General features: G+C 44.3%; 2 protein-coding genes across 5 annotated transcripts in view; one reads left to right on the top strand and one right to left on the bottom strand.

The window, feature by feature from the left end:
* CMC1 (C-X9-C motif containing 1) overlaps nucleotides 1–11,069 on the top strand; it is a 53,265-nt gene extending 42,196 nt beyond the window's left edge. Inside the window, exons 3-5 of one of the 3 annotated variants that reach the window (XM_064169776.1) lie at nucleotides 2,752–2,842; nucleotides 3,671–3,805; nucleotides 10,903–11,069. In XM_064169776.1, the coding sequence (XP_064025846.1) occupies nucleotides 2,752–2,842; nucleotides 3,671–3,785 (206 nt within the window). In that variant the 3' untranslated portion in view covers nucleotides 3,786–3,805; nucleotides 10,903–11,069. Of the gene's footprint in view, nucleotides 1–2,751; nucleotides 2,843–3,670; nucleotides 3,924–3,948; nucleotides 4,021–10,902 lie in introns of those variants that run through there. The other 2 variants (XM_064169777.1, XM_064169775.1) reach the window with 2 other exon arrangements.
* AZI2 (5-azacytidine induced 2) overlaps nucleotides 6,067–27,417 on the bottom strand; it is a 31,320-nt gene continuing 9,969 nt past the window's right edge. Inside the window, exons 2-8 of one of the 2 annotated variants that reach the window (XM_064169772.1) lie at nucleotides 24,292–24,521; nucleotides 22,185–22,307; nucleotides 19,888–19,987; nucleotides 15,563–15,711; nucleotides 12,463–12,524; nucleotides 9,328–9,443; nucleotides 6,067–6,756 (exon numbers count right to left, since the gene is read on the bottom strand). In XM_064169772.1, the coding sequence (XP_064025842.1) occupies nucleotides 6,371–6,756; nucleotides 9,328–9,443; nucleotides 12,463–12,524; nucleotides 15,563–15,711; nucleotides 19,888–19,987; nucleotides 22,185–22,307; nucleotides 24,292–24,516 (1,161 nt within the window). In that variant the 5' untranslated portion in view covers nucleotides 24,517–24,521 and the 3' untranslated portion in view covers nucleotides 6,067–6,370. Of the gene's footprint in view, nucleotides 6,757–9,327; nucleotides 9,444–12,462; nucleotides 12,525–15,562; nucleotides 15,712–19,887; nucleotides 19,988–22,184; nucleotides 22,308–24,291; nucleotides 24,539–27,417 lie in introns of both variants that reach the window. The other variant, XM_064169773.1, reaches the window with a different exon arrangement.

The raw sequence follows: 27,417 nt of genomic DNA on the forward strand, positions 1-27,417 counted from the left end.
AGGCCTCTCCCCAGCCTCGTCGCCCTTCTCTGGACACGCTCAAGCATCTCAATGTCCCTCCTAAACTGGGGGGCCCAGAACTGAACACAGCACTCAAGGTGTGGTCTAACCAGTGCAGAGTACAGAGGCAGAATGACCTCCCTGCTCCTGCTGGCCACACCATTCTTGATGCAGGCCAGGATGCCACTGGCTCTCTTGGCCACATGGGCACACTGCTGGCTCATGTTCAGGCGGGTATCAATCAGCACCCCCAGATCCCTCTCTGTCTGGCTGCTCTCTAGATGATCCATTGATATCTGCTCCAGGACAAGTGCCCTCAGTGGTATATTGGAGTACAATAGATGAAATGGAGAAGCCTTTTGGTGGGCTGGGTGTGGTGATAAGGCAGAGAAATGGCAACTCTGTTATCATTTTTATGTTATAGGAAATGAATATTTGTGGAGCCAAAGCATTTGAGCTGATAACAGAGGTTCACTTGAAAGAATCAAGGTTATTTTATGTCAATTTTCTCTTTACCCTATATAAGATGCATTTAATTATCCCCTGCTATCTCCTTCTATTCAAATTAATCTGCCTTATATATATTGTTGTTCAAATTAGAATAATTCTTTACTCAGCTGTGTTGTGCATGCTATAGTAGATGATAATAGGAAAGCTACTTCTGGCATACTGAGGATGCATGGATTTTATTTGCTATTGTCATTTAAAAGTAAAATCAGAAATATTGATTTCTACTTGACTGGAGAGATGATTTAGTTTGAATATCAGCCTGATCTTAATCAGGTGAGAATTAATTGAGTTGGAGGTATTAGATATTCAGTGATGTTAACTGAACCATGATCAATCTAGAGAGAAGCTTTCTTTTGTACTGTGTTGGAAATATCAAGTAGCTCCTACTCTACAATGTAAACCAATCTTTTCATGTTCATCTTACTACTTCCTTTGGCTCATTAAATGCACCACTGAGCTGTTCTGTGCATACTGAGTAATCTTCAAAATAAAGAGCTAATAAATCACAATTTAATGCAACAGGAAAAGAGAAGCAACTTGCCAGAAAATGTCACTGAGAGTATTTTGTGTTATTCTTATGTCTGTGGACAGGTTTTGCAAACATCAACAGAAGAAAGCTTGTCCTTGTTTACATTGTCCTCCTCCCACATTGCATTGTCTTCCTCCCACATTGCATTGTCCTCCTCCCACATTGCATTGTCCTCCTCCCACATTGCATTGTCCTCCTCCCACATTGCATTGTCCTCCTCCCACATAGAATCATAGAATTAACCAGGTTGGAAGACACCTCCAAGCTCATCCAGTCCAACCTATTCCCCCAGCCCTATCCAAACAACCAGACCATGGCACTAAGTGCCTCATCCAGGCTTTTCTTCAACACCTCCAGGGATGGTGAATCCACAACCTCCCTGGGCAGCCCATTCCAATGCCAATCACTCTCTCTGGGAAGAACTTCCTCCTAACATCACATTGTCCTCCCACATTACACTGTCCTCCCACCATTTCTACCCAACCTTCATCTTCCCCATTCTGTGCCTTATCCCAACATGGGAATTGATTCTTCACACTCTGCAATCAACCTGTTGGTACTTAATTAAATACAAATTGTGATATTAAGGGAGATTTAGATGTTTGTGTCATAGAACACAATGGTCAGGGTTACAAAAAAACCCAAATTCTCTCATGAATTGGACTTAGTTAAATTTCCACATTTCCATTCCAGGAAAAGCACAGAGAGATTCCAAGGGTGGGCATTTAAATTGTATTCTGTCCTTTATAACTACCTGAAGGGAGGCTGTAGCCAGGTGGGGTTGGGCTCTTCTGCCAGGCAAGCAGCAACAGAACAAGGGGTCACAGTCTCAAGCTGTGCCAGGGGAAGTCTAGGCTGGATGTTAGGAGGAAGTTGTTGTCAGAGAGAGTGATTGGCATTGGAATGAGCTGCCCAGGGAGGTGGTGGAGTCGCTACTCCTGGAGGTGTTCAAGCAAAGCCTGGATGGGGCACTTGGTGCCATGGTCTGGTTGACTGGACAGAACTGGGTGCTAGGTTGGCCTGGATGAGCTTGGAGGTCTCTTCCAAGCTGGTTGATTCTATGAGTCTGTGTTAACAACAGCTGCAGGCAGCTGCAGAGTGCACAGAAACTGTGTAGCAGTCCCTGGGGTACAACCTGAGACCCCCAGCTGATAAACTGCTGGCTCTCTCCTTGCAGTCTCAGGTGCAAGTTTTGGAAATGCTAAGCAAGAATTACAACCTCCTGTCCCAAGGTAGACTTCATAGGAAGTGACTGGCAGTGGCCTTTCTGGAGGGAATAGTTGCTGTGAAATAACTGCCCTCTTAATTTGTAGCTACACATGTGCTTCAGTCATCTCCAAAGCTTTCACTTGTAGAGGAGATGCAAACCACCCCATCTACTGACATTTCCCTCTTCCTTTTGGTCTGCTGCCACAGCCCTGAGTAGTTAGTATGAAAAGCAGCCAGAAGAGTCATGGGTGTGCTGCAGGACAAAGTGCAGGAACATGTTGGCATTAGCAATAGAAGTATGTGTGTGAATGGGTTACACAGTGCCAGTGGAGGACCTGAATTGAGAGCTCATTGCTGCAGCAGTCACAGAGCTCTTACAGACAGTGTGGTATCCTTTGCCAGTGTGCTTAGAGGGACAATAATGCATCAGAGCTGCTCTGCATGGGTTTTTATGTGGCAGTTGTTTTTTCCCAGCTGTTCTAACTCTTTTCCTCTCTCCTCAGCATTCACTAAGTGCTGCCAAGAGACAGGCTTTCTGATGGTGCTGAAGTGTCGGCAGGAGAACTCCCAGCTGAAAGACTGCCTGGTTGGCTAGTAAGTGCTCAATGAGTTTCTAGGTTGTTTTGCTTGCATGGCCTGTGATAATGTAGAAATGAGTGGAAGTCTTCAATCTTCTCAAAAGCATTATGCAAGGTTATTGGCTTTGGTGTCTGTTCTGAACATTGTACCTTAGAATCAGAATCAAGCAGGTTGGAAGAGACCTCCAAGCTCATCCAGTCCAACCTAGCACCCAGCCCTATCCATTCAACCAGACCATGGCACTAAGTGCCTCATCCAGGCTTTGCTTCAACACCTCCAGGGATGGTGACTCCACCACCTCCCTGGGCAGCCCATTCCAATGCCAATCACTCTCTCTGTGAAGAACTTCTTCCTAATATCCAGCCTATATCTCCCCTGGCACAACTTGAGACTGTGTCCCCTTGTTCTATTGCTGGTTACCTGGGAAAAGAGGCCACCCCCCACCTGGCTACAACCCTGACTGATTCTACGATTCTAGGTTGGACTGGATGAGCTTGGAGGTCTCTCCCAACCTGGTTGATTCTATGATTAGAAATGATTTAGCAGAACTGAAATACCAAATGTCTTTCCTTTTTTCTACTTTTCCTCTTCCTGGGTTCACTGTAGTGGCTTGGAAAGGAGCATGCCCGGAGAGAAAGCAGTAGCATGAGACTGCAGCCCTCCTGCTGTAGATTCCAGGAAGAGAATTTAACCATTTAATACTTCATAAAAATATGGTATTTTGTTATTGAAGGCAGGCAGATCTGTGGGTGTGAAAGGAAGAGCAGTGGTTAGTGTTTATTCATACAATATCTGCTCCATTTTCCCAGATGAAAACCAAAAGTGTATCTATTTGTCTTGTAGCTATTCTGACCCATTATTCTATGAAGAGTGCAAAACAGAGTACTTGAAGCAGAGAGAAGAATACAGAGCAACTGGAATTAAGAAAAAAAAACAGAAGCTTCCTTCAAATGTGTAGTTAAAGCAGAAAAGTAACAGGTCAGATTTTATATCCAGCTTGGATGTGATTTGATTTAAATAGACTTAAATCATCTGTACCCCTCTGGGGAATTTAACACAAAATGAGATGGAGAATAAAATGTTAACTTAAAAGTCACTTTTTCTTTCTTGTCCTCCTGCAGTTAGATGTTACTCACAGTATCACAGTATCCCAGTATCACCAAGGTTGGAAGAGACCTCACAGATCATCAAGTCCAACCCTTTACCACAGAGCTCAAGGCCAGACCATGGCACCAAGTGCCACGTCCAGTCCTGCCTTGAACAGCTCCAGGGACGGCGACTCCACCACCTCCCCGGGCAGCCCATTCCAGTGTCCAATGACTCTCTCAGTGAAGAACTTTCTCCTCACCTCCAGCCTAAATCTCCCCTGGCACACCCTGAGGCTGTGTCCTCTTGTTCTGGTGCTGGCCACCTGAGAGAAGAGAGCAACCTCCCCCTGGCCACAACCACCCTTCAGGTAGTTGTAGACAGCAATAAGGTCTCCCCTGAGCCTCCTCTTCTCCAGGCTAACCAATCCCAGCTCCCTCAGCCTCTCCTCGTAGGGCTGTGCTCAAGGCCTCTCCCCAGCCTCGTTGCCCTTCTCTGGACACGCTCAAGCATCTCAATGTCCCTCCTAAACTGGGGGGGCCCAGAACTGAACACAGTACTCAAGGTGTGGTCTAACCAGTGCAGAGTACAGGGGCAGAATGACCTCCCTGCTCCTGCTGGCCACACCATTCCTGATGCAGGCCAGGATGCCACTGGCTCTCTTGGCCACCTGGGCACACTGTTGGCCAGTCTCTTAGCCACAAGAGAACGGTTGACTGCCACTTTGTTATTACACAAGTAGTTGGCTCCATCAGCTAAAGTCTAGTGACTTGAATTTGTTTTATGCATATTGGGTTTTGTTCTATTACTTTCCAAGAGACTGGGCTCCCCTGAGTCAGCTGTGCTCATTGGTCACAACAAATTCCAGCATCTGACACCATTTCCATTAATCAGACACGCCAGTATACGTGAGCCAGATAATAGAAAGCTAAAACCACTATCTGGTGAGTAGAAAACATGATTTATGCATGCTGCTCACTAATACAGTAGGAGCTATCTGGAAGGCATTTTTCAACTTTGATAAACTGAAAGAAGGGCAGATGGGCATTATCCATTGCATGAAACACTCCACAGGGAGGGAAGTGTCTGGAACCACATAGATCACATAGCACCGTGGTAACATTTCTACAGCACATCATTACTACAGCTCTGCTACAGGCAGATACTTTGCTACTAAACAGCTGTGAAATTAATTATTACTACACTGATACTAACCTGAACCTGTGAGGCTGAGGACTCCACTCACACATCTGTAAATAATATATTTAGTATTGTGTCTTCCTGCCCGTGACGAGTTAGGTATCATGGATCTAAAATGAAGCAAGAATTTCATCAACATATTGAGCAGTCAAGACATGTTGTATTAAGGAGATATAAAGCAGATCAGTTTAAAACCAACCAAACCATAAAAGATAACAGAAAAAGGGACATATATTGCATTTGTCTAAAAACAATTCTTGGCCTTAAAAGTACTAGTAGTCAGACACCCATGAAGTATGGAGTTGCAGTATCTCCAGTGCTCAGTGGCATACTAAAGATAGCACAAAAGGACTTCCCAAGTCCATCAACACTGCTACAATACCTAATCAGATTAGATTAAGGCTTTGTTTCTTTAATAAAGAAAAGTTAGTAACCTCCACCACACAAAAAAACAGTCAAGGTTCCGGTGCTGTGCAGATGAGGCAAGGTAAGGATTTAACTGCACTGTGAACAGGGAGATTCTGTAGCAGGCACCACTGGTTTCCTGCAGCGTGACCTGAGGGGAAGAAGCTGAGCATCCAGGATCCAGGGTGGTCAGCAGCATTACCTGTGATCGTTTGTAATTCACAGTAAGGCCCCAAATGGCACATCTGAACAGACCAGGAGAGATTCTTCTCTTGCCACTACCTAATAAGAGTTTGGCAGAATAACCTCACCTTCTTTAGTTAAAAATGGCATTAAAATACATTTCTAAACCAGAGGACAACAAAGCTAATGGAGAGGAGGAAGGGAGAGAGAATCAATTTCTTCATTTTATGTCTTCTTTTGAAAAAAAAAAAATACAATCCCACTCTCAAAAATGACTTTAGAACTGGTACAAGTTCTAACACTGGGTACTAAGCATGTATTAAGCATTCTCTTGCTAACATACAAACAGCAAACAAAGGCAGAACTGGATTATGTTTGTTTTATTCCATGAACTCCCTTTTCAGCCTTCCCTTGCAAACGTAGGTCATCTGCAGTACAAGATTTATCTAGACCCCAAGCCAGATTGCTTTTATAGTGACATTACACCAGCACTACATTAACTTCAAGGAACTTGCTTCTGCTTTACAGTAGAGGAAGACTAGACTTGCAGAAGTGGACTTAAAAATAAAGAGCACTGCAGGCAGTTTGTTTTCCATCTTTCAAAGGTGAAGCATTAAGGTGCCTATTCAGTACCACTCTAAAAAGTCCTCGGTCCATTCTAAACACAGTTTAACTCTTGTGCAGAGAGTTTTGGTTACACTGATCCAGGTAATCTGCTGGACAGTTTAGCAAAGTTTTATTTCTCATTTCCCAGAATACATTCTCGTTAGGCTTTGGAGGACTTGGAAATACCCAGGAATTATCTTCCAGAGAGCTCTTTCCGTAAGAATGGTGTTCCTGAAACGCTCTGCCATCAGCTGGAATGGGTTTCTCATCTGTCCATGGTTGTAGAGTCAGCCTTTCAGATAAGAGTTTTGCATCTCTTGACAGAGGGGAGGATGCAGCATTGCAGGGCACTTGGTCGTTTTGTGAGAGTTTGTTATACACTACCCCAGATGTCAAATTCAACTGTGAGGTGTTCAAGTCAACACACTGGGCTGGTGCAGTAAACGCAGCTGGAGAAAGAAGATGAAAGATGTTTAAATGCCATAATCTCATCCATTATTTTGCATCCTCTACATGTGCTGCAGTGTAACAGGGATGTGAAACCCTCTGTTTCCAAGCTACAAATGTTCAGAGCATGTTTTGCTACAGTAACTCCTTGAAAATTACAAACTAAATGCTCTAATCACCTCAATCTGATTTTGCAACGTTTCAGAGACGCTGAATCACAACGTCTAAACTACATCCAACATGAAGGAAACCTCTCCCCAGATCCCACCTGAATGCAAATAAACTGATGAATGGCTTTGGTAAGACTGGAATGAATACTGAAACCAAAAAGAATTTCATCCACTTGGAGTAATAAGCAGATTGAGAACACTGCTGACGCAGATCATGCTTCTTTAACATGTTGTGTGCTCAGGCTGCCAAGAACCTTGCGATTCTCACTGTCCATGAAGCAGTAAGAAGGAAACACATGGTGGTCACAGGCTCCCTGTGCTTCACTACTGTCTGAGTTCTGCAGGTAAATTGACAGACTGCAGTGTTCAGTCACCTGGAATTCCAGGGGAAATTCAGCAGCTGCAGAAAAGCAGACTAGGGAAGGATCAGTACTCGTGCAGTGGCAAGGCAGGTAACTCCAAATGAAAAAACATGAAAAGCCACTGCAGGATCACATCAACCCTTGCCAGGCTTCAGGGTGAAAAACTCATTCAGTTCTCAGTTTCTTTGTTAGTTAACAAATGTCTCTTAGAACTGTAGGAACATACTCAGAAGGTAACAGTATGGTCAAGCCTACAAAATGCATTGATAGTTTATCGGCTGAGAACCAGTGCTCATTAATCACTGCTGCTCACAGACAAAGGCAGTGCTTGACCTGGAGGTTAACCCTCCCAGTACCTCACTGAGCCAATCAAAGCTATTTAAGAACAAAATTTCTTGATCTTCTAAGGGATGGGGACATCAGAGACTGTCACCAATAGAATGTTAACTGAGTTCCAGTGCTTCACCTGCATCTTCTGCATATCAAACACAGTAAATATCACAACTGAAGCGAGCAGAAAGCAAAGGAAATAAACACTGTGATAAACAGGCTGGTTGTCTTGCCCCGCCAGAGTGAGAAAGCATTTGCCTGAATTTATACATATGAATCACAGAACTAACGAGGCTGGAAAAGACCTCTAGGATCGTCCAGTCCAGCCTATAACCTAACCCTTCTAATTAACTACCCCATGACACTAAGTGCCTCATCCAGCCTCCTCTTACACACCTCCAGGGATGGCGACTCCACCACCGCCCTGGGCAGCCCATTCCAATGCAAATCACTCTCACTGGGAAAAACTTCCTCCTAACATCCAGCCTAAACCTGCCCTGGCACAACTTGAGACTGTGTCCCCTTGTTCTGTCACTGGTGCTTGGGACAAGAGCCCCACCCCACCTGGCTACAGCCTCCCTTCAGATAGCTGTAGACAGCAATGAAGTCTGCCCTGAGCCTCCTCTTCTGCAGGCTGCACACCCCCAGCTCCCTCAGCCTCTCCTCACAGGGCTGTGCTCCAGGCCCCTCACCAGCCTTGCTGCCAGTCTCTGGACACAATCAAGCACCTCAACAAATGGCACAATAGCTATTAGACTTTGAGCTGGTTTGTCTTTGAATGCACTGTGACCCATCTGTGTGCTAAGTGAGATGGGGAAGAGGCAAAATGTGTCTAAAGCACTGCATTTGCCCTGGTTTTGGGCTGCAGCAAGAGCAGTGCGGGCAGCAGGGCAAGGGAGGGGATTCTATCCCTTGGCTCTGCTCTCCTCAGACCCCACCTGCAGTCCTGTGTGCAGTTCTGGAGCCCCCAGCACAAGCAGGACATAGAACTGTTGGAGCCAGTCCAGAGGAGGCCACCAAGATGCTCAGAGGGCTGCAGCAGCTCTGCTGTGAAGGCAGGCTGAGAGAGAAACGAAGACCCAGTGATAAGCTGCTCACAGAAATTACCCATGCTCCACGTGTGTTTTTCCCCTTAATTACTTGCAATGCATCAGCAGAAATAAGGTGGTTCTGCAGCCTCAGCACTTAGCATTCAGAAAACATCACCTTGCAGAGCATTTTGTTAGGAAAGACAACTTCTCTGAACACCAACATAAAGAACTGTGCATTTCAGGCTATTGAAGTCTGACTTTGAAAGATTGCCAATTTAATACTTTGCATATACCATGCTGGGAAAATAGACCTGTGTTTGCAAAAAGATTTCCCCCCCCCCCCCAATATGAAGTAGTTGTGCTAAAAGGTCAAGTACGAGTAAACTTAACACCTCAGTCTTGTGCACATAAGCAACACTTGACTGAGAAAAAAGCCACAAGGGGAACAGAATACAGTACTGAAGAAAAAACACATCAGCAACACCTTTATGTGTGAAGTTGACCAGTATGAGACAGAAGCAAAAGCAGAAAATAGGTAGGCTGGAACCATAACAGTCTAGCTTATCAACTTGAATGGATGAGATTCTGATAAGATATGACAGCTAGCTTCCTTTTTAAATCATACAGACTGAATCAGAGGTTTGTGTTTGCAAGCTCTGTTGCTGCAAGCACTGACTTGCCTCTCTTGGTTGCTGTTGGGTTCGCTTTCAGTTTCCGTAGGACCTCAGCTTGCACATCAGCCACTAGATGCAAATTACACATTTCTCTCTTCAGCTCCCAGTATGCTTCTTGCACACTTTCAAAACAAAATATTAAGAAAAAAAAAGGTTAAATATTTAATTGCCACTTTTAAAGCATCCTCATGCCTCTTAACATGCCTAATAAATACTGTTCAAAATGGTTCTGCCTGACACACACTGCAGATTTTACTGAGTACCATCGATCAAAGTGAGTGGAGCAGTCCTGGCACTGGTTCCAGCAGGACTGGCAACTCCAGGAAACTGATGGACTTCTGTGCATTTTGACTCTTGCATAGGAGGGCAAGTCTTGCACCTGGGAAAGAACAACCCCAGGTATCAGCATAGACTGGAGACTGACCTGCTGGAGAGCAGTGAAGGGGAAAAGGACCTGGGGGTTCTGGTGGATGGAAGGTTGACAGGGAGCCAGCAATGAGCTCTTATGGCTAAGAAGGCCACTGGCATTCTGGGGTGTATTAGAAGGGCTGTGGTTAGTATGTTCTCCTCCCCTTCTACTCTACCCTGGTGAGGCTGCATCTTGAGTACTGTGTCCAGTTTTGGGCCCCTCAGTTCAAGACAGGCAGGGAACTGCCTGAAAGACTCCAACATAAAGGCAAGAAAATGATTAAGGGAGTGGAACATCTTCCTTACGAGGAGAGACTGAGGGAGCTGGGGCACTGCTGCTTGGAGAAGTGGAGACTGAGAGATGACCTCATTAATGTTTATAATTATCTAAATGGTGAGTGCCAAGAAGGTAAAGTCAGGCTCCTCTTGGCGATGCCAAATGACAGAACAAAGGGCAATGGGTGGAAGTTGAGGCATAGAAAGCTCCATGGAAACATGGCATGAGGATGATGGAACACTGGAACAGGCTGCTAAGGGAGGTTGTGGAATCTCCCTCTCTGGAAGCATTCAAGACCTGCCTGGATATGTGTCCAGTGTGATCTGCTCTAGGTGATCCTGCTTTGGCAGGAAGATGGGACTGGGTGTGTCCACTGTGATCTGCTCTAGGTGATCCTGCTTTGGCAGGAGGGTTGGACTGGATGTGTCCAGTGTGATCTGCTCTAGGTGATCCTGCTTTGGCAGGAGGGTTGGACTGGATGTGTCCAGTGTGATCTGCTCTAGGTGATCCTGCTTTGGCAGCAGGGTTGGACTGGATGTGTCCAGTGTGATCTGCTCTAGGTGATCCTGCTTTGGCAGGAGGGTTGGACTGGATGTAATACTGTACATATGCTAATTCAGATGGTTGCCATCTGAACAGCACTTTGTGGAATAAATCTACTCTGGAAGAGCAAAGAGAAAAGCTTTACCTTAAGATAACACTTTTTGAGGAGTGTAAGACTGCTCCAGCAGAACCACAAGAGAAAGTGTTAGCTAGCTAGCAATTCACTCAAGGTGAAAGGTGTCATCTGTGTATAGTGTGCATAATACTACATCATTACACCAGAGGACATATGGAAAGAAATATCTGTGCTGTTCTCTTGCAGTGACTGATTTCCTTTCCTATCTCTTTCACAGCAACAAATCAAGGAGGTATTATGATAAACAATCTGTCATTATGAAAGAGCACTCTCCCCTCTTGTGGAAAATCATGTAAGTACACAAATAGGCATTACTGGGTCTAAGAAATGCAGACAGTATTTCATTGTGCAAAACAGAACATCTGGGAACTTTTATGCATTCATGAATTGTTCTTTTGCACAAAGAATTAAAGTGTATATATGTATACACAAACACACTCTGTGTTATAGCAGATATACTCAAGATAATAGAACAGTTTAGATCCTTAAATTTAGTGCAATTATTATATGAATGGCTGCAGCATGACAACAGATACCATGTCATGTTAGGATGCACATCTGAATGGCTGCAGCATGACAACAGATACTATGTCATGTTAGGATGCGCAACTGAATGGCTGCAGCATGATAAGAAATACTATGTTATGTTAGGATGCACACCTGAATGGCTGCAGCATGACAACAGATACTATGTCATGTTAAGATGCACAACTGAATGGCTGCAGCATGATAAGAAATACTATGTTATGTTAGGATGCACACCTGAATGGCTGCATCATGATAACAAATACTATGACATGTTAGGATGCACATCTGAAAGGCTGCAACGTGCTAACAGATACTATGTCATGTTAGGACACATGTGAAAGGCTGCAATGTGCTAACAAATACTGTGTCATGTTAGGATGCAGATCTGAATGGCTGCAATGTGCTAACAAATACTGTGTCATGTTAGGATGCAGATCTGAATGGCTGCAACGTGCTACAAATACTATGTCATGTTAGGATGCACATCTGGAAGGCTGCAACATGCTAACAGATACTATGTCATGTTAGGACACATCTGAAAGGCTGCAATGTGCTAATAAATACTATGACATGTTAGGATGCAGATCTGAATGGCTGCAGCATGACAACAAATACTATGACATGTTAGAATGCACATCTGGAAGGCTGCAACGTGCTAACAAATACTATGACATGTTAGGATGCAGATCTGGAAGGCTGCAACGTGCTAACAAATACTATGACATGTTAGGATGCACATCTGGAAGGCTGCAACGTGCTAACAAATACTCTGGTATTTGAGAAACTGCCATTTCTGTATGAATACCATAACTCAATGTTAAAACCCCCACCCCTTTAAAATATCTTGCAGTAGAAATGTTACTGCTCTGCACTCAGTAAGAATTGTATGTTCCAATACTAAGGCAGAGATTTGAAGCCATCCCCTATGCAAATATACATGAAGAGTAGCTAGGATAAGAGACTTAAAAAACTTATCTACCACCTCATCAAGTAAGCTAATTATTAAGCAGCTGATTTTTAAATAGAAGATAAGTTTCATATTCTGTACAAAAAATTGGATAGGTTTTCTTATCATTGTCAGCCTAGACTACCAAAATAACAAAGAAATAAAAAGATTCAATTCTCTTCCTGAATCAGTACACCTGAGATCATTTAAAATAACAGATTTGAACAGGCTGAGTGAATATTTACTTGGTCAGGTAACTGTACCCCAGGAAACTAAGATATGAATCCCACTTGACTTTCATACCTCTGGATGTCTTGCCTTTGAAGGTCATCTTCATTCAGTGGATTTCCATTCTGAGCCTGGTCCTGCATTGAGTGAGGGCAAGACAGTAAAGGAATGAACATGTGATTTCAGATCTGCTTGAAAATACTGCAGTAAAACTACAAGTTTAGTAATGTTAAAATTGAGAAGTAGCCTTCATTTGTGCACTGCACTCGTTTTAAGTCATAAAGACTTCCACTAAGACTTTCCACTTAAAAAAGCTTGCATTACCTACTTATATGAAAGTGTTGCTTTAGCCACCACCATACTCAAAGACCAAAGTCTTGGGATGTGTGACTCTTTGAAAAGAAAAAAAATGAGAAAGGCTCATGACTTCCATCTGAAAGAGTCTTCTTTGATTCTTTCCCTGCTCCAGTATATAAAGACCTATTTCAGCCAAGATTTATTTCCATAAGTCACTTTTATGCTAGAACATAATTTATCCTTTGAGCCTGTAAGTCTACTTTAAATTGTGCATACAAGCAACAGGACTGCTTGACATACCAGACATTGGGCTTGCTTTGTTTGACATCTTTCTATCAGACTGCCACCTGTGATGAGTCACCATTCTTACCCCTTCTCTTCATGTTCCCCTCCTACTACTACCCCTTCTAGACAAAGCTGTTATGAATTTAGTATCTCTTGCTGTGGATTCATGATGGCTATACACATCAAGCTACTTGCAATATAATATATCAAATGCATCCACTGTAATGCAAAACCCAAAGAATAGCTTAAAAAAAGACCTACAAAGTATACTTGCCTGAGATAGGAAACATCTAAAAACATTAACTAATGTAATTAAAAATAGTAATCAGGAAAATGTCAGATAGATTTAAAACAATGCTGACTTGTTAGGTGAAAAACAGGAAAATTGGATCAGTGGGTAAGGATAATTTTTCCTTCTCCTCATGTGTCTTCCACTGCCACTAACAATTAAATTCCATAGTTAAAAAAACCCAAACAAACCACAAACCAAGCAAGCAAACAACAAAAATCTCCCCCAACAGCTGTGCTACATTGTCCTCACATTTGAAAACTTGTAGCTTTCAATTTTCTGTATTAAGTGATTAGCAGGATCAAGACACACTTTTTAAGAGGCAAATAAGAAAAAAACCTGTTCTTGTATTTCTTCTTTGCAAGAAAAGCTGCTGGCATAAGCATTATTTAAAGTCTTCCTTGCAACTGCTATTTTAGTTTGCTCTTTCTAGCCACATTCACTCTCATAATGCAATCATTAATGAATAAATAATCATAGAATCAACCAGGATGGAAGAGACCTCCAAGATCATCCAGTCCAACCTAGCACCCAGCCCTATCCAGTCATATACTAATAACAATCCAGTCAATAACTAACAACTACTAGACCTTGTTCATTACTGATATTCACTCTAGCATTTTAGTATAGAATCACAGAAACATTTAGGCTGCAGAAGATCTGCAACCTTCAGTTATTGACACGGCTGTTACTCTACAGAGCTACACTATGCCTTCAGAATCTACAAGTTACTGAAAATACCTAAAAGAATTTCAGTTACAACTGAAAACAACTCTAAGACACCTCACATGCTTTCCAGGTAACATGCTTTATCCCCATCTAGTGGGTAAAATACAGGCTGAACCTCAGACAAGGAGGGACGCACTGAAGGCTGGCTGTGTGAACTAGCAGTTTGACAGCAGCAGATCCGTGAAGACACATTCAATGCTGAGCCCGCAGCCTTACGTGTTCTGAAGGCAACAGGGCAGAAGGACTGTACTTTAGGCTAGCTCTAGCTTCGTCCCTGAACGCCCAGGAGGGGCTGAGTCGTACATACCCTGCCTGAACATGAGCCAGCAGTGTGCCCAGGTGGCCAAGAGAGCCAGTGGCATCCTGGCCTGCATCAGGAATGGTGTGGCCAGCAGGAGCAGGGAGGTCATTCTGCCCCTGGACTCTGCACTGCTTAGACCACACCTTGAGTATTGTGTTCAGTTCTGGGCCCCCCAGTTTAAAAGGGACGTTGAGATGCTTGAGCGTGTCCAGAGGCTTTAGCTTCTGTTGTAACTTGGGCAACAGCTGGGAAAGCTCCCCTGTGTTAAGTGCACTATTTCAAGAAGCAAACTAGTCTAATGGAATATTTTAGGGTTTTCTAGGATGTTAATATTTCACTCAATTATGTATCTGGTATTTCACAGTATCACCAAGGTTGGAAGAGACCTCATAGATCATCAAGTCCAACCCTTTACCACAGAGCTCAAGGCTAGACCATGGCACCAAGTGCCACGTCCAATCTTGCCTTGAACTGCCCCAGGGACGGCGACTCCACCACCTCCCCGGGCAGCCCATTCCAGTGTCCAATGACTCTCTCAGTGAAGAACTTTCTCCTCACCTCAAGCCTAAATTTCCCCTGGTGCAGCCTGAGGCTGTGTCCTCTTGTTCTGGTGCTGGCCACCTGAGAGAAGAGAGCAACCTCCTCCTGACCACAACCACCCCTCAGGTAGTTGCAGACAGCAATAAGGTCTCCCCTGAGCCTCCTCTTCTCCAGGCTAACCAATCCCAGCTCCCTCAGCCTCTCCTCGTAGGGCTGTGCTCAAGGCCTCTCCCCAGCCTCGTCGCCCTTCTCTGGACACACTCAAGCATCTCAATGTCCCTCCTAAACTGGGGGGCCCAGAACTGAACACAGCACTCAAGGTGTGGTCTAAGCAGTGCAGAGTACAGGGGCAGAATGACCTCCCTGCTCCTGCTGACCACACCATTCCTGATGCAGGCCAGGATGCCACTGGCTCTCTTGGCCACCTGGGCACACTGCTGGCTCATGTTCAGGTGGGTATCAATCAGCACCCCCAGATCCCTCTCTGTCTGGCTGCTCTCCAGCCACTCCGACCCCAGCCTGTATCTCTGCATGGGATTGTTGTGGCCAAGGTGCAGCACCTGGCACTTGGCCTTATTGAACACCATCTCCTTGGACTCTGCCCATCTGTCCAGGCAGTCAAGGTCCACTGCAGAGCCCATTTCTGTGTGTGCCCTTTATTTTGCTTGACCAAAGGTTTTAAAGGAATGCTGTAACACAGATAAATACAAAAAGTCCTTAAAAATAAAAGGTACCTTGTGCTTGGAGTTTTGCAACTCCTTTCTGAGACTGCTGCACTCTTCCTTGAGCTTTTCTAGACTCTGTTCCAGACTATGCACTTTCATGTCACTGTTCAACTTTTCTATTTCCCAGCTGGACTGAGTACAATTCAGATTTTTCATCACTGTAAATAAACAAGGAAGACAATTAGATTTTGGTCTCAGTTCAAGAAATGTGATTCCTTTTAACCACCTCATGTTCTACAAAAAAATAACCCTGTACATTCTGAAGAAGCTGCTGCCTATGGTAACAGAGAAACACTAATACTGGTGAAGTTGTTGGCAGAGAAGCAGTCTATTTCACAGAGTCACAGAATGTTAGGGGCTGGAAAAGGACCTCAAAAGATCATGTAGTTCAAAGCACCCTGCCAGAACAGATTCACCTAGAGTAGGTGACACAGGAACACATCCAAGTGGGTTTTGAATATCTCCAGAGGAGGCTTCACAACATCTGTGTGCAGCCTGTTCCAGTGTTCTGTCACCCTCACAGTGAAAAAGGTTTTCCTCATGTTTATGTGGAGCCTCCTATGCTCCAGCTTGCACACACTGCCCCTTGTCCTATCAATGTACATCACTGAGAAGAGCCTGGCTCTGTCCTCCTGACACTCAACTTTTATGTATAAGCACTAATGAGGTCATCCCTCAGTCTCCTCTTCTCCAAGCTGAAGAGACTCAGCTCCCTCAGCCTTTCCTTATGAGGAAATGCTCTGCTCCATCGTCTTTGTGGCTCTGTGCTGGACTCTCTCAAGTAGTTCCCTGTCCTTGAACTGATGGGACACAATATTCCTAATGCAGCATCACCAGGACAGACTACAGGAGGAGGAGAACCTGTCTAGACTACTAGCCATGTCCCTTCTAGTACACCTCAGAATGTCACTGGCCTTTTCAGCCACAATGGCACATTAGTGGCTCCTGGTTGTTCACCAAAACTAACAGATCAGGTCCTTTTCCACAGAACTGCTCTCCAACAGATCTGCCACCAACCTATACTGATACATGGGGATGTTTTTTCCTAGACACAAGACTCTGCACTTGTCCTTGTTGCATTTCATTAAATTTCTTCTTGCCCAACTCTCCAGTCTCTCCAGGACTTGCTGAATGGCAGCACAGCCTTCAGATGTGGCAGCCACTCCTCTCAGTTTGGTGTCATCAGCAAACTTTCTGACAGTGCACTCTGTGCCCTCATCCAGGTCATTGATGGATATATCAAATAGTACAAGTTCAAGTACCGACCCCTGAGGGACTCCAACTAACCTCTGTCCCACTGACCACAACTCTCTGACTTCTTTCCTTCAACCAGTTTACAATCCATCTCACTACATGATTATCCAGACCACACTTCCTCAGTTGAGCTGAAAGGATGATGTGGAAAACTGTCAAATGCTTTCCTGAGACCAAGATAACCATATCCACCCAGTTATCACAGAACCTTAGAGATTGGAAGGGATCTCCAGAGATCGAGTCCAATCCCCCTGCTAAGGTAGGATCACCTGGGGTAGTTTGCACAGGAATGCATCCAGGCAGGTTTTGAAAGTCTCTGAAGAGGGAGACTCCACAACCTCTCTGGGCAGCCTGTTCCAGGGCTCCATCACCCTCACTGTAAAGAAGTTCCTCCATGTTGAGGTGAAACCTTCTATGTTCCAGTTTGCAGCCATTGCTCCTTGTCTTACTGCTGAAGACCACCAAAAAGAGATGGGCTCCATTCACTTGAGATCTGCCCCTCAGATACTTGTATACATTTATCAGATCTCCTCTCAGCCTTCTCTTCTCCAGACTAAACAGCCCCAAGGCTCTCAGTTTCTCTTCATAGGGGAGATGCTTAAGTCCCCCAATCATCCTCATGGCTCTCCACTGGACTCCTTCCAGCAGGTCCCTGTCTCTCCTGAACTGGGGAGCCCAAAACTGGGCACAGCTATGTCCTCATAAAAGGCTACTTGGTTGGTTAAGCATGACTTCCCTTTGGTAAAACCATACTGACTGTTCCCAATGACCTTCTTATCCTTGATTTTAAAGTACAGAGCTCTACTTTCCAAGAGCAAACTATTTGTTTTGCATAAAGAAAAAGGAAGTAACAGCATACAAAGGTACTGGAAACACAAAAACCTTGTAAAGGCAAGTATACATGATATATATGGCCACTTCTTTCATACTTGAAAACCATGAGCCTTTTCCTTCCTCAGTTCTGTGTCTTAAGTTACCCTACAATATCACAGTATCAACAAGGTTGGAAGAGACCTCACAGATCATCAAGTCCAACCCTTTACCACAGAGCTCAAGGCTAGACTATGGCACCAAGTGCCACGTCCAGTCCTGCCTTGAACAGCTCCAGGGACGGCGACTCCACCACCTCCCCGGGCAGCCCATTCCAGTGTCCAATGACTCTCTCAGGGAAGAACTTTCTCCTCACCTCCAGCCTAAATTTCCCCTGGCACAGCCTGAGGCTGTGTCCTCTTGTTCTGGTGCTGGCCACCTGAGAGAAGAAAGCAACCTCCTCCTGGCCACAACCTCCCCTCAGGCAGTTGTAGACAGCAATAAGGTCTGCCCTGAGCCTCCTCTTCTCCAGGCTAACCAATCCCAGCTCCCTCAGCCTCTCCTCGTAGGGCTGTGCTCAAGGCCTCTCCCCAGCCTCGTCGCCCTTCTCTGGACACGCTCAAGCATCTCAATGTCCTTCCTAAACTGGGGGGCCCAGAACTGAACACAGCACTCAAGGTGTGGTCTAACCAGTGCAGAGTCCAGGGGCAGAATGACCTCCCTGCTCCTGCTGGCCACACCATTCCTGATGCAGGCCAGGATGCCACTGGCTCTCTTGGCCACCTGGGCACACTGCTGGCTCATGTTCAGGTGGGTATCGATCAGCACCCCCAGATCCCTCTCTGTCTGGCTACTCTCCAGTCACTCCGACCCCAGCCTGTATCTCTGCATGGGGTTGTTGTGGCCAAAGTGCAGCACCCAGAGTTTACTATCAGTAAGTTCCAAACAGAATTACAAAAGATACAATCAAAACGAAATAGTGAAGTCTGTGTGTAGCAGAAGTTACAGAACATGTTCACACACTGTGTTTTAAGAAGCAACCTAAGATGATCCTAGCATCAAATCAGTAGTAGAAGGCTACTTACCAAGTGCAAGAAAATGAAGAATATGACAGGAAGACAGCCCTCAAGCCCTCAATTGCATGATAGACTCTTTTCCAGATGCAACAACTGAAATAACTTTCAATCTACACTGATTTTTCTTAAGTGGGCTTGGAGTATCTTGCTTGAGTAAAATTCATTACTAGATATGGCATTTTCAGAACTCTCCTTATGAGCTCTATACTTTTTACCTCCTAAAACCATAATATCCTCAGCAATGACACTTTTACTAGATGACACTTTCTTATCTCTTCTTAATGCTTTCTTATTTCTTCCATAATGTTTCATCTTACATACCTATGATCTACCCAGCATCCTTTACAACAGGTTTAAAAGATTCTGCACTTGAGGTAGTACATTAGAAGCTTGAGGCCATCTGGGACAGTAATCCAATTCGCTTCAACTGGATTACTGAAGGGTGCTTACCCTTCAAGTGACTGCATTTGTAGAGATAAGAAGTCCAGTCCATCTCTCTAAATAGATGACATTTTGTTATCTTTTCTTAGAGCAATATATTTACTAAGATTTTGTTTCTCCTTCTGTAATGTTTTATTTCACACACCTATCATCTACTGCATTCTTTACAAAGGCAGTAAGAGAAGCTGGATTTGGACTTTTGGAACTGCCAGGGTACCCTTTGATTGTCTTGCCACCAGATGCTTTACAAGCAGCATCTTTCTGCCTCTCCTCACATGCCAGCCCTTTTAAAATAGATGCTGCCAAACGCAGCTATTGTTCTACAACATACTCTTGCACCTATCACATCCCGAAAGTGACTAAAAGCAATGTCCCAGATCATCTGCAGGTATCAGAGAGAGCTGTATCGACTGGACAGTGTTTGGCACCCTGAGGAAAGGGTGGTGGGGCCTGGAGATATAGATGGCTGGCCTAGAAACTGTCAGGTTGTGCCTATTTCTCACATTATGAAACAACTAACAGTGGATGCACATGGCAGCCTCAGATCTTTACCATGGAGCACCTTGTCTATGATAAGAAAACATGCCTATTGCCATTTACAAGGATGAACACAAACACAAGCTTAAGGTACCTCACTCGAGTGTCCTCCTGTCTTATCATTCCTCCTATGTATCATTAAACCTCTTCATGCCAAGATTGTAACACCACTAATACCAGTCAACATATTTTAAGAGGAAGCAATCAAATGGATACCTTGTTGAGTTTCCACTTCAGTTCTTAGCTGTAACAGCTCTACTTCTTTAGACTGCAACTGTTCATTCAAGGTTTTCAAGGATTCTGCACTTTCTTTCATCTATTTTTGGGGGAAAAAGGAATATGTGAAGCTCTTTTTCTACCATACCTGAAAATTCACCTTTGTTTTTTTTAAAACCAAACAAAACTAAACAAGAAAACTATTGCTTTGATTGTTTTTTAGCATTAGCTTAGCCCAGTAATAACACTAAGATCTTAAAGCTGTTATTCCTACATAAAATATCATAACACACTGTAGAACACCACAGATCTTCAGCAAATGAAATTGAAAGAATCATAAAATCAGTCAGGGTGGGAAGGAACTACAAGCATTAGCCAGTTCCAACCCCCCTGCCATGCCAAGGGACATCCTACCCGAGATCAGGCTGGCCAGAGACTCATCCAGCCTGGCCTTAAACACCTCCAGGGATGTAGCCTCAACCACCTCCCTGGGCAACCCATTCCAGCCTCTCACCACTCTCATGCTCCTCATGCTCAACAATTTCCTCCTCATGTCCAGTCTGAATCTCCCCACCTCCAGCTTTGCTCCATTCCCCCTAGTCCTGTCACTCCCTGAGAGCCTAAAAGGTCCTTCCCCAGCTTTTTTGTAGGCCCCCTTCAGATACTGAAGGCCACAAGAAGGTCATTCATTCTACAATAAGCATTTACTAACTACAGTGTCCTTTTATAACATGTATTCAAGTCATGGCTTTGTCATGGTAGGCCTGATAGGCTAAAAATAGGCTTATCCATGCCCTGCCTTGCCCAGGCTGTTTTTCTACTCTCCCTGTTTCTGCTGTGGGGAGAGGCAACTGTAAGAAAGAGGACAAAGAACCTGGAGCCATTGAGTCTAAGGACTCTGGCATGTCCAGACATGTTCCCCTGCTCCCCCTCCTTCTGTGCTGGGGGAAGCAACCACAGGAAAGGAAAACGAAAGCCCTGACTTCACCTAGTATGGTCAAGCTTGGCAAAGTGCCATTCTGATTGGCTAATCTATGTCCAAAGGCCCATTAGTCTCAGGTTGTATTGCTAAAAAAGGATGAGCAGGTAGCGTGGTGAGCTGCTGCTGCTGCTGCCTCATTGCATCCTGAACTGCCTGGAAACTCCACTGCCTAGAGTTTACCAGGAACAGGCTCTAAATGCCTCTAAGCTATCAGCCTGCACAGCCAGTGTGACATTGTGCCAAGACTGCACATCACATCACATCCTGCCTGCCCCTCTGCAAGGCTTCTGCTGAATCACGAGGAACCAGGTCAGAGACTATGCTATAGACTCCCAGCTTCTGGGAACAGAGCCTGGGAAACTCCAAAGCCTCTAATGGCTTTGAGACTGCCGACAGCAGCCCCTCCATGTGCTTTGGGTACTCTCTGAATATTTTGTGAGTAAATACTTAAAGCCTCTTCTAATTCAGTAATTGCCTTCTGCCATAAGCAGAAAGGAGCTTCCTGTGTCCATCTGTGCTAGTTTGAAGCTAGCTAGAATGGTTTGGTGAGAAGGACTAGATTACAGGCTGTGGAAGGAAAACAGTGGTGATGACTACTGCACTCATAGGCTTGCTGAGATGTACAAGAACAAGAATCAAAACATAGATAAGGCATAACTACTTCTCCTGCTGGTGAGCTCTGAGCTGCATGTCTCTCTCTAACCTCACCCTCTGTTTCTTTGACTAATCCAATTTGCTTCCTAACCCCCTGGCTGAACCTCCATTCTTCTTGGGACTGGGGTAAGGTTGAGAGGGGTAGGGGGAAGGTGAAGGGGCGGTTGGGAGCCCCTCCTGGGGACTCAGGTTTCTGGGAGGGCTGTTGTGTTTCTGTATTACCTTTTACCTTGTCTATTTCTGTCTATAACTGTATATACTGTAACTATCTGCTTGTATATTTTGCTAAGCTGTAAATATAAACTTCATTCAATTTCCAGAGCCAGCTGAGTCTAGTCTGGGTGATTTCCAAAGTGGGAGGGGGCAAGGAACACCCAAACCATCACATCACGTAATGGATAAGTGGTATAATTAATCACAAGAATCTTCTCTTCCAGTATGTTTGCATTTGCCACTTATTTCTTAAAGTGTTCTAGTTTTGCCTGCTCCCTGTGTGTATAAGTTTCCAAACTATGCTCTTCCAACCACGTGAATTAAGTTTTTTGGTGAGATTTAATTTTAATAAACAGTTTTCATAGTTATTAACAATCTTTGCCTGGATATCAAAATGAATACACATTATTAACTTTGCATAATCCACCACAGGCTTAAAAAGGCATACCACTTTATCCAGTCTGCTCCTCAGATGATCTCTGTCTATGCAGGCCTCTCGATAGGCTTGGTATGCCTTATTTACTTGTTCACGTCCGACTGAACGGCAATCTTCCAGCTGGGAGCCAAGCAGCTGCAAGCGTAACAGATATGAGAAATAAGAAGTTTTGCACATTAGACTGAGAACTTCAAAACTTGATGTGATGATTTGGGTGTTCCCTGCCCCCCTACACTTTGGAAATCACCCAGACTAGACTCAGCAGCTCTGGAAATTGAATGAAGCTTATATTTACAGCTTAGCTCAATATGCAAGCAGATAGTTAACAATCTTGACAGCTATAGACAGAAATATACAAGGTAAAAGGTAATACAGAAACACAACAGCCCTGCCAGAAACCTGAGTCCCCAGGAGGGGCTCCCAACCACCCTTCCACCTTCTCCCCACCCCTCTATCTTACCCCATATCTTGCCTTATGCCCAAGGTAGAATGGAGGGTGGGCCAGGGGGGTTAGAAAGCAGGTGGATTAGTCACACAGACGGCAGGGTAGGATAGATAGAGAAGTTCAGCCCAAAGCTCAGGCAGTGATTGCCTTATCTATGTTTTGTTGTAGTTCTCATACATCTCAGCAAGCCTATGAGTGCAGTAGACATCATCACTGTTTCCCTTTCACAGCCTGTAATCTAATTCTTCTCACCAAAACATTCTAACTAGGCTCAAAGTAGCACAATTCAGAAGTGCAATAGTCTGCAATATTAAACAGCTTTTTTTAGTTCAGTAAATGACCAATTCACAAATGGAAAGAAATGACAAATTTCTTACAAAAAGTGCAACAAAGGCCATCTACAAATTCTGCAATCTCTAACCATATTTAATGCTTGATAGCTGTGCTAGTTTGAGCCTAGCTGGGATGTTTTTGTGAGAAGAATTAGACTATAGGCTGTGAAAGGGAAACAATGGGGATGTCTACTGTGCTCATAGGCTTGCTGAGAGATACATGAAGAAGAATGAAAACATAGATAAGGCACTTGCTTCTACTTCTGCTGGGGAAGTGGCTGAGCTGCATCTCTCTCTAGCCTCTTCACCTAATCCACTTTGCTTCCTAACCCCCTGGCTGAACCTCCATTCTTCCTTGGGACTGGGGTAAGGTTGAGAGGGGTGGGAGGAAGGTGAAGGGGCAGCTGGGAGCCCCCTCCTGGGGATTCAGGTTTCTGGGAGGGGAGTTGTGTTTCTGTATTACCTTTTAACTTGTCTATTTTTGTATATAACTGTATATACCATCCCTGGAGGTGTTGAAGCAAAGCATGGGTGGGGCACTTAGTGCCATGGTCTGGTTGCTTGGCTAGGGCTGGGTGCTAGGTTGGACTGGATGATCTTGGAGGTCTCTTCCAACCTCGCTGATTATGTGATTCTATGACTCTATCTGCTTGCATATTGTGCTAAGCTGTAAATATAAGCTTCATTCAATTTCCAGAGCTGGCTGAGTCTAGTCTGGGTGATTTCCAAAAGTGTGGGGGGTGGGAAACACCCAAACCATCACACAGCTCTAACTCTAGGATCTATCTTTCCATCTTGTATTAGTAAGAAAGCGATCTATCAAAGGTAAGACCTTCTGTAGTACAGAGACACTCACTACTTAACAATGGATCTACGCTTAACAAGAACATTCTTTATCTGGAGAGAAAAGTCTGTATCATGGTCATTTTTAGCTTCACTAAAGTGGAGAGACAGTTTCTGGATTCTTACAATGTATAGATTTGGCACCTCACTACTCAACAATACTAAGTCACATGTGCACAATTTAATAAACATCATAAAGAGGCAGATAAAATACAGTAATGATCCCATGCAACTACATGCCTTCCTAAATGAAAGCTAGAGTCTTTGCAGGCCTCTACTTAGGTATTGCAGCACCTAAATGTCCAGTAAAAATAAAAGAATCCTGCTATAATGTAGCTAGACTACCAGAGGAACAAACTGTTTCACTTAAATTAATCAACTGACCCAAACCTTTAAACTTGGAAATGATTTTAAGTGCTTATTTTATATATTTCATCCCCTGCTCTGCTATCCAGCCAAAGAACAAAAAAATTAGCTGGTAAATCGACTTTTTTCTTACCTTTTCTTCTAAAATTCTTACTCTTCTTTTTAAGAGGGAATTCTCCTTCTCGGTCTCCTTTAATCGTTTCTTGATATCTTCATATGCAGTGACAAGAGCAAAGTGGGAGGCAACAGATTCATCTCCACTGTAGGATGAAACAGGAATCTCTCCATCTCTTTTATGAGCATTGTCTGCTTTCTCATGGTTCAAAATGCAGATGTCGTCCTCCACCAGCTCCTCCATGACAGCTGTTAAAAATACAGATCTGAGGGGAAATATTCACAAAGGCAAATTCACCAAGAGTCTCAATTCTGAAAACCTTCCAAAATAATACTGCAGGGTCTAAGGATGACAAGACTGAACAATTAGGAAATACCTTAATCCTATTTCTAAGTATGACAAGACTGAACAATTAGGAAATACCTTAATCCTATGGGAGATCTTGAGGTTTTTTACACTGAAAAGACACTGGTTAGAAAAGCAGCATCTTTCACTGTTATTTGGTAAAAAGATTTTGAGTATGCAGGAGATTTATCAATAATCAAAGTCATTTTTATTAAAGTTTAGCACCACCCTAGAATTTGCCCAGTACTGAATAACTGAATGCCAAAGGAATATTGCTTCAGAGGTTTTGCAATCCTGGACTGAGCAGTGCAAGAAAAACCTACTAACTACTGTGGTTCCTAAGCACAAATGCCATTTCACAATGGCCTCTTCAGGTATACTCATTCACACTACTCTTGATCCACATCAGAGTGAATCTGCTGTGGCTTGGATAGATTCACTCGGAGATGGGTCAAGAACTGGCTGCAGGGCCAGGCCCAGAGAGTGGTGGTGAATGGTGCCACAGCCAGCTGGCAGCTGGCACTAGTGGTGTTCCCCAAGGATCAGTGCAGGGCCCAGTCCTGTTCAATATCTTTACTGATGATCTGGACCAAGGGATTGAGTCCAGCATCAGTAAGTCTGCAGATGGCACCACGCTAGGAGCAGGTGTTGATCTGTTGGAGGCTAGCAGAGCCCTGCTGAGGGAACCTGAGAGGCTGCCAAGTGCAGGGTTCTGCACTGTGGACACAACAACCCCAACAGGCTGGGGAAAGAGTGGCTGAAGAGCAGTCAGGAAGAAAGGGACCTGGGGGTACTGGTAGATAGTAGCTGAACACGAGCCAGCAGTGTGCCCAGATGGCCACGATTGCCTATGGCATTCTGGGCTGGATTAGGAACAGTGTGGCTAGCAGAATGAGGGAGGTTATTCTGCCCCTGTACTCAACACTGCTCGGGCCACACCTTGAGTGTTGTGTCCAGTTCTGGCCTCCTCAATTCAAAAGAGATGTTGAGGTGCTGGAACATGTCCAGAGAAGGGCGACGAAGCTGGTGAGGGGCCTGGAACACAAACCCTATGAGTAGAGGCTGAGGAAGCTGGGGGTGTGCAGTCTGGAGAAGAGGAGGCTCAGGGCAGAGCTCACTGCTGTCTACAGCTACCTGAAGGGAAGCTGTAGCCAGGTGAGGTTGGTCTCTTCTCCCAGACAACTAACAACAGAGTGAGGGGACACAGTCTCAAGTTGTGGCAGGGGAGGTCTAGGCTGGATGTTAGGAGGAAGTTGTTGGCAGAGAGAGTGATTGGCATTGGAATGGGCTGCCCAGGGAGGTGGTGGAGTCACCATCCCTGGAGGTGTTGAAGAAAAGCCTGGATGAGACACTTAGTGCCATGGTCTTGTTGACTGGATAGTGCTGGGTGCTAGGTTGGCCTGGATGATCTTGGAGGTCTCTTCCAACCTAGCTGATTCTACGATTCTAGTCCTTAAAAAGGGTGCATGAGTACCTATGCTGAGACTGAAAACATACTCAGTGACATGATCTGACTTAACTTGTACTGAGAAAACTGACAATGGCCTCATGAGAGGTAATGCATTACCCTAAAGTACCAAGCACATACACATGAATCACAAGTGCAAAGTAACTAAGTTTTTTGTTACAACACACATCATTTAGGCACAGCAAAGCATTCAATAAGAAAGCAGCACTTTTAAAAACTCCACATACTTTCTTCAACTCCAGTGTCAAGGGAAAAGCTCCAACAGCATTTTTCTTACTGTCATTAGTTATCAGGAACAAGTTCAACATTTTGATCTTAAAAAAACCCTCACTCAAAAAAACTCTCCAAACCAATCAACCAAAAAGACAGCTCGTTCTCATTTAATTATGAAGATGCTAGACTTCTCACATTTATATGCAAGAAATGCTGCACATTACCTGATAACATTTCTCCCCCTACTTTAAACAAACTACTGATGCTATTGGCAAAAGCAGTTTTTTCCTCCCCTGCTTTTAGAAATCCTGATGATAAGCTAAAACCCAGAAATATTGTAAGAAAGCAGCATAATGAAGACAGCTTGTATTGCAGGGAAAACAGTTCCAAAGTGTGATGGTTTGGCTGTTTTCCGTCCCCCCACACTTTAGAAGGTACCCCAGCTAACTCAGTCGGACTCTGGGAATATAAATGAAGCTATTTATTTACAGCAGCACAATGTACAAGCAGATAGTTACAGTATATACAGTTATAGACAGAAATACACAAGTTAAAAGTAAAACAGAAACACAATAGCTCTCCCAGAAACCTGAGTCCCCAGGAGGGGCTCTCAACCACCCCTGCACCTTCCCCCTGCCTCTCTCAACCTTACCCCAGTCCTAAGAAAGAAAAGAGGTTCAGCCAAGAGGTTAAGAAGCAAAGGTGAGTGGCAGGAGATGTTAGGGAGATGCAGCTCAGTCAAAGCCCAGCCCAAGAGTGAAGTCAAAAATGGCGAAAAGTGTTATCTAATGTTTACATTCTTCTTCAGGAAGACTCTGAGGGAAGGAGCCATCACCAATGTTTTCCTTTCACAGCCAATTATCTACTTTTTCTTACCAAAACATTCTAGCCTGCTTCAAACTAGCACACAATGAATATTGACTCAGAATTTCTCAGGAAAAGCAGGCATCAGTAGGAAGAAACCCACCACAATCGCTGCTTCACTTGTGTATTTGCTACTTAAATTCAAATCAGACTTCTATTTATTTAAGGTGCTAAAAGGTAAAGGGATCAACTGCCTTGGAGCTATCTGTGTGGTCAAATTTCTCTTTGCACTGCTAGCAATGTTAAAGCTGTGA

This window comes from Pogoniulus pusillus, chromosome 32, assembly GCF_015220805.1.
Source record: "Pogoniulus pusillus isolate bPogPus1 chromosome 32, bPogPus1.pri, whole genome shotgun sequence".
Classification (NCBI taxonomy): Eukaryota; Metazoa; Chordata; class Aves; order Piciformes; family Lybiidae; genus Pogoniulus; species Pogoniulus pusillus.